Below are 4,310 nucleotides of genomic sequence, written 5' to 3' on the forward strand. Positions count from 1 at the left end.
CCGGGGGGGGGGGGCTTTTCTAGAAAATCTCTGGTCAGGGGCTGGAGTGAAATTGGAGAAGAGGCCCCAGTATCCCAAAATGATTTAAAGATAAATCCCACTGGGAAAGATGAAAGAATGGATGCTGTGTAGTATGGAGAAGGTGAGCCTTAACGATGGCATCGTAGGTGACCCAAACCTTATTTGTATCAGTCGTGGCCTCCAGTCAGGCATGGAAATACAGGCTGGGGGTGAAGGTTTGCCGAAAATGTATCAGGAAAGAGAGGTCAGAGAGCCAGCGTTAATTCGGGGGGAAGGGGCAGAGAGTGCAAGGAACTCAAAATCTCTATCAGAAGCCAAACTGGGGTTCCCAAGTCCCATTTAGCTGAGAATCCAGAGGAGTCTGCCCAGGAATAAGGACCAAGACACGGAAGCTTCTATTATGGATTGGACCACTGAAGGCATCTATGGGCAATAAAGGGAGTGTCCATGAGATTGAGATTTGAGGCACTTCCCACCTGGGGGATCCCCGTGGGTGCCTCCCTGCTGCTTCACCCCAGTGGGTGTTCTGAGAAGCTGAAAGAAGGCCCCTTTCCAGTTTGCTAGCAGAACTGTGGAGGTAAAACAAAACGTGTGCAGAGACCTGGGGATTACTTCTGAGTTCCCGCCCTTGCTGGCGCCTCAGCCCCCGAATGCTTTCCCCCAGCCAGCTCCCACTCGGGAGTGTGTGCTCTAAGGGCACAGGGAAGCCTGGTGCCCCAGCTGGCCCGCCCCTGGCTCCCCACCTCGTGGAAGGGTGTGTCCTCCCTCTGCTCCACGCCCAGCCGGGATGACAGGGCCTGGCGGTACCTCCTCCAGACAGCCTGCCTCCTCTCTCTCTGAACCTCCTTCCTCAGCCAAGCACTTTTCTCCTCTTGAGAGTAGAAGGGTGGGAGCACGACTGGCTGCATCATTTTCAGGACGCAGTGCAAAGTGGAAATGCAAGGCTCCTGGTTCGAAAATTATTAAGAATTTCAAGCCAGTCACAGCAGAGCGCTAAAGCAAACATGGGACCTTTCTGAGGGTGGGGTCCTGTGAGGCCACACAGGTCGCATGCCCACGAAGCTGGCCCACAGTAGAGGATTCTTTTAGTTGCACACAGGAGCCGACAGCCCGGGGACCCTAATTACACTTAGTATCAGGGCTGTCTTCTATTGCTGTAAACACCACAGGAGCTGTTCAGACCTGCGGCCATAAACACAGCCTTCGGTATCCTCTCCGCTCCCAGACGCTCTGCCTTTGCTTCTTGAAGGGGGCTCTGGGCAGCCCAGAAAATCACAGAGACCAGTGGTTCTCAAACTGAGTGTGCGCAGAATCTCTTGGAGGGCTTCGTCCAACACAGATCGCTGGGCCCCATCCCCAGAGTGTCTGACTCTTCCTCTGAGGCGAGGCCTGAGAATCCGCCTTGCTAATAAGTTCCCAGGGGATACTGACGCTGCTAGTCCGGTGATCATGCTTTGAGAACCACTGAGAGGAGCAACGGGCGCTCAGGGCCCCGGGGAACCCAGCCAGGCCACGTGAGCGCAGGTTCCGACGCGCCCTGAGGCTGTGGCTGCCCCGGTGGGGGGAAGGCACAGCCCTGAGTCCTCCCACTGCTGATTTCCTGTGTGCCTTTTCAGCGTGGTGAACCAGGAGGAAAAGTCATTTGCCATCGGAGTACAGTTCTTGCTGATGCGTCTGCTGGGTAAGTGTCAGAGATGCCCCCCTCCTCGTGGCCCCAGATGACGGGGAATCAGAGGGCTGTGAGGTGCAGGGTGCGGACGGGGAAAGCCCCGTCTCATCTCTGTCGTAAAGAGAAGCTGTACACAATCAACACAACAGTAAATGCCAAATCCCATATGGGCGGTTTCCCCATCACTTGAGGTTAGGAAAGATTCCATCTATGGCATTAACACCAAATGAAAGTATGTAAGAAAAAGGAAAAGTGGACGCAGCTGAGAATGCCTAATAGAACATTGAAGGCAGGTATTTTTTCATCTCTCTCCAAGAATTCGCTGTAGGAACAAAACCTCATGCTCCTGTCCCAACCAGAACGGCAGCGGAGCCCAGCCCTGGCTTCCTTTCCATTTCACAAAATACACTCCTCCTACCTCTATTTAGCAAAGTGGGGCCCTCTGCCGACCAGCCCTGCCTGCTCTCAAGCAGCCCAGAACCCAGGAGGAAGGGAACTGTGCACAGCAATCAGGACTGGCTACAGGAGGACGAGCTGCCTGCAGGCATCAGGAAACACCCAGCTTGCCCTGCAGGTCCTTTCCCAGGCTGCTCACGCTGGACTGTCCCTTCTGGACACCTCCAGGCACTAGATAAACACAGGGCACTAATATGGAGACCCTTGCAGTGAAGGTACACTAAGTAAAGGGACCGATTCCAGGACGGATTCACACTAAGTAAAGGGACCAGATAAAAGGACAGATTTATTGAGGACCCGGGGGCATGCACCGCAGCGGGGAATACGGTGACTGCAGTGGAGGGACTTCATCTGTGATCAGGGTGCACTTTCTGACCTTAAACGCTGAAATCCCTGCAGAGCGCATGGTGCATTATTATCTGGGAGTCTGATCTGCACTTCACCCCGTAGCAGGTTCCATGATCACGCTGGGGTGTGTGGGTGATGTCTCTCCTGGGCCTGCTGAGCAGGGGGCCCTCTCCGACCAAATCTGGTGGAGGTGTGGGGTGATGAGGAGTGAATCAGTTTTTTCAGTGGGATTTCTCGGTCTCTGGCTACTTGCTCCTCTCGCCCCAGAAGCCCCCCTTCAGACTCTGCTCCTCTGGCCTATATTACAAGCACAAAGGACACAGGACACTGGGATCTATCCTGTCCTGGTGGCAGAGGTATGGTCGTCACCACAGTGCCTTTCCATTTATAACTTATCATTTATAACTTGCTCTGAAACCTCCACTGGGAAGGAAACCTTAGATTCCGCCCAGCCCAACAGCAGCCAGGATGGGCTCTGGAGAGCCCTGCCCTGCTTCTTCCAGCCACCGTGAAAACAGCCCCTCTCTGAGGCTTAAAGCACCTGCTGCCTTTGTTTTGTCATTTGAGCTCAGATAACTCAGTGTGGCCACGACAGATAGAAAACCCAGGCTGGAGGGATCCATTCATCACCTGAGAAGGCAATTCCACCCTGGGTAGAAAAAAGGACTTGGCAAGTTTCAAATTACCCACTGGGACTTGGCTGAAAATTTTTCTGGACTTTATTTCTATTCAGGGAACAGCATTCAGGAAGGTCAGTCCTTGTGTCCAGTTTCCATCCCCTGTCCACCTGGAGATTTGGGAGCCAGCAGGTCTGAATAGAGAGGCTGGTTCTTGAAGGTTCCCACCTCTGGGCAGAGCCACAGCAGAAGATTGCCTTTTTCTGTCCTCCAGAAGCAGCTTCCCACAGGGCCCAAAACAGAGTCTGAGAGGCTGTTCAGAGTGGTTCTGAGAATGGGGTGGCCTGGCGCAGGTGTGGATCTGGCCAACCCCTTCCCCAGTCCAGTGACTGCCTAGAACTGTAGCTAAGGATGCGGGGCTCATCCGAATATTCAGCAGCCACAGGGCATGGCCCCTGCTGGACCAGTTCTCGCCACTCAGCTGTGGGGAAGTTCAGGGGGCCTGGGAGGTTCTGAGCAGCCAGGGTATTGGGGGTCTGCTGGGGGTGTTGTCTAAGCCAGCAGGGCAGCTTCGTGTAGTGGAAGAATGTGGGATCTGAACCTCCAAAAACTAGGGTGCAAAGTCCAGCCCTAACCCCGCTTGCCTATGCAAAGGTGAGCCAGCCAAGCCCACCTTCCTCCCCGTTAAAATGAGGACACCCACCCACCTCCGGGCTGCTGTGAGGACCCGAGGAGTTCGTGTCCTCGAGAGCCTCCTGCCACCCAGTGGAGCCTAGCAATCCCAAGTGTGGGAACTATGGTATCTGTCTGAGCAGGCCCACGGTGACATCTGTGACTCACTCTGCCCTGGAAGGATGGCTCAGGCCCCTTTTCTCTTCTAAGCCTCTGGTGAAAGAGTAATTCAGGCTTCACGGAAAGCTCTTCTGCTTTCCAAAGTCACTGTGGTTCCCAGGGTGGGGCAGAGCCGTGCTCATGCCCGTGAGCCGTGCAGGGGCGCTGGGGGGCTTGCTCCCCACCCAGCCGGGTGCCTCTGCTGGCAGCTCCATGTGACCTGAGCTCTCTGAACTCTCTTCCCACTGATGCCAGCCTGGCTGCCGTCTCCAGCCCTGTACGGCCTCACCATCGACTACTCCTGCATCCGCTGGGGTGCGCAGTGCTCTGGAAGGCGAGGGGCCTGCATCTACTATGACAACGACGCT

At 55.1% G+C, this 4,310-nt stretch overlaps 1 protein-coding gene across 1 annotated transcript in view; it reads left to right on the forward strand.

The window, feature by feature from the left end:
• The window catches only part of SLCO2A1 (solute carrier organic anion transporter family member 2A1), a 74,954-nt gene that overhangs the window by 68,864 nt on the left and 1,780 nt on the right, over nt 1–4,310 (forward strand). The window contains exons 12-13 of the mRNA XM_007457556.1: nt 1,638–1,702; nt 4,198–4,309. Of these exons, the coding sequence (XP_007457618.1) occupies nt 1,638–1,702; nt 4,198–4,309 (177 nt within the window). The remainder of the gene's footprint in view (nt 1–1,637; nt 1,703–4,197; nt 4,310) is intronic.

Source organism: Lipotes vexillifer, unplaced genomic scaffold (assembly GCF_000442215.2).
Source record: "Lipotes vexillifer unplaced genomic scaffold, Lipotes_vexillifer_v1.1 scaffold86, whole genome shotgun sequence".
In the NCBI taxonomy this organism is placed as follows: Eukaryota; Metazoa; Chordata; class Mammalia; order Artiodactyla; family Lipotidae; genus Lipotes; species Lipotes vexillifer.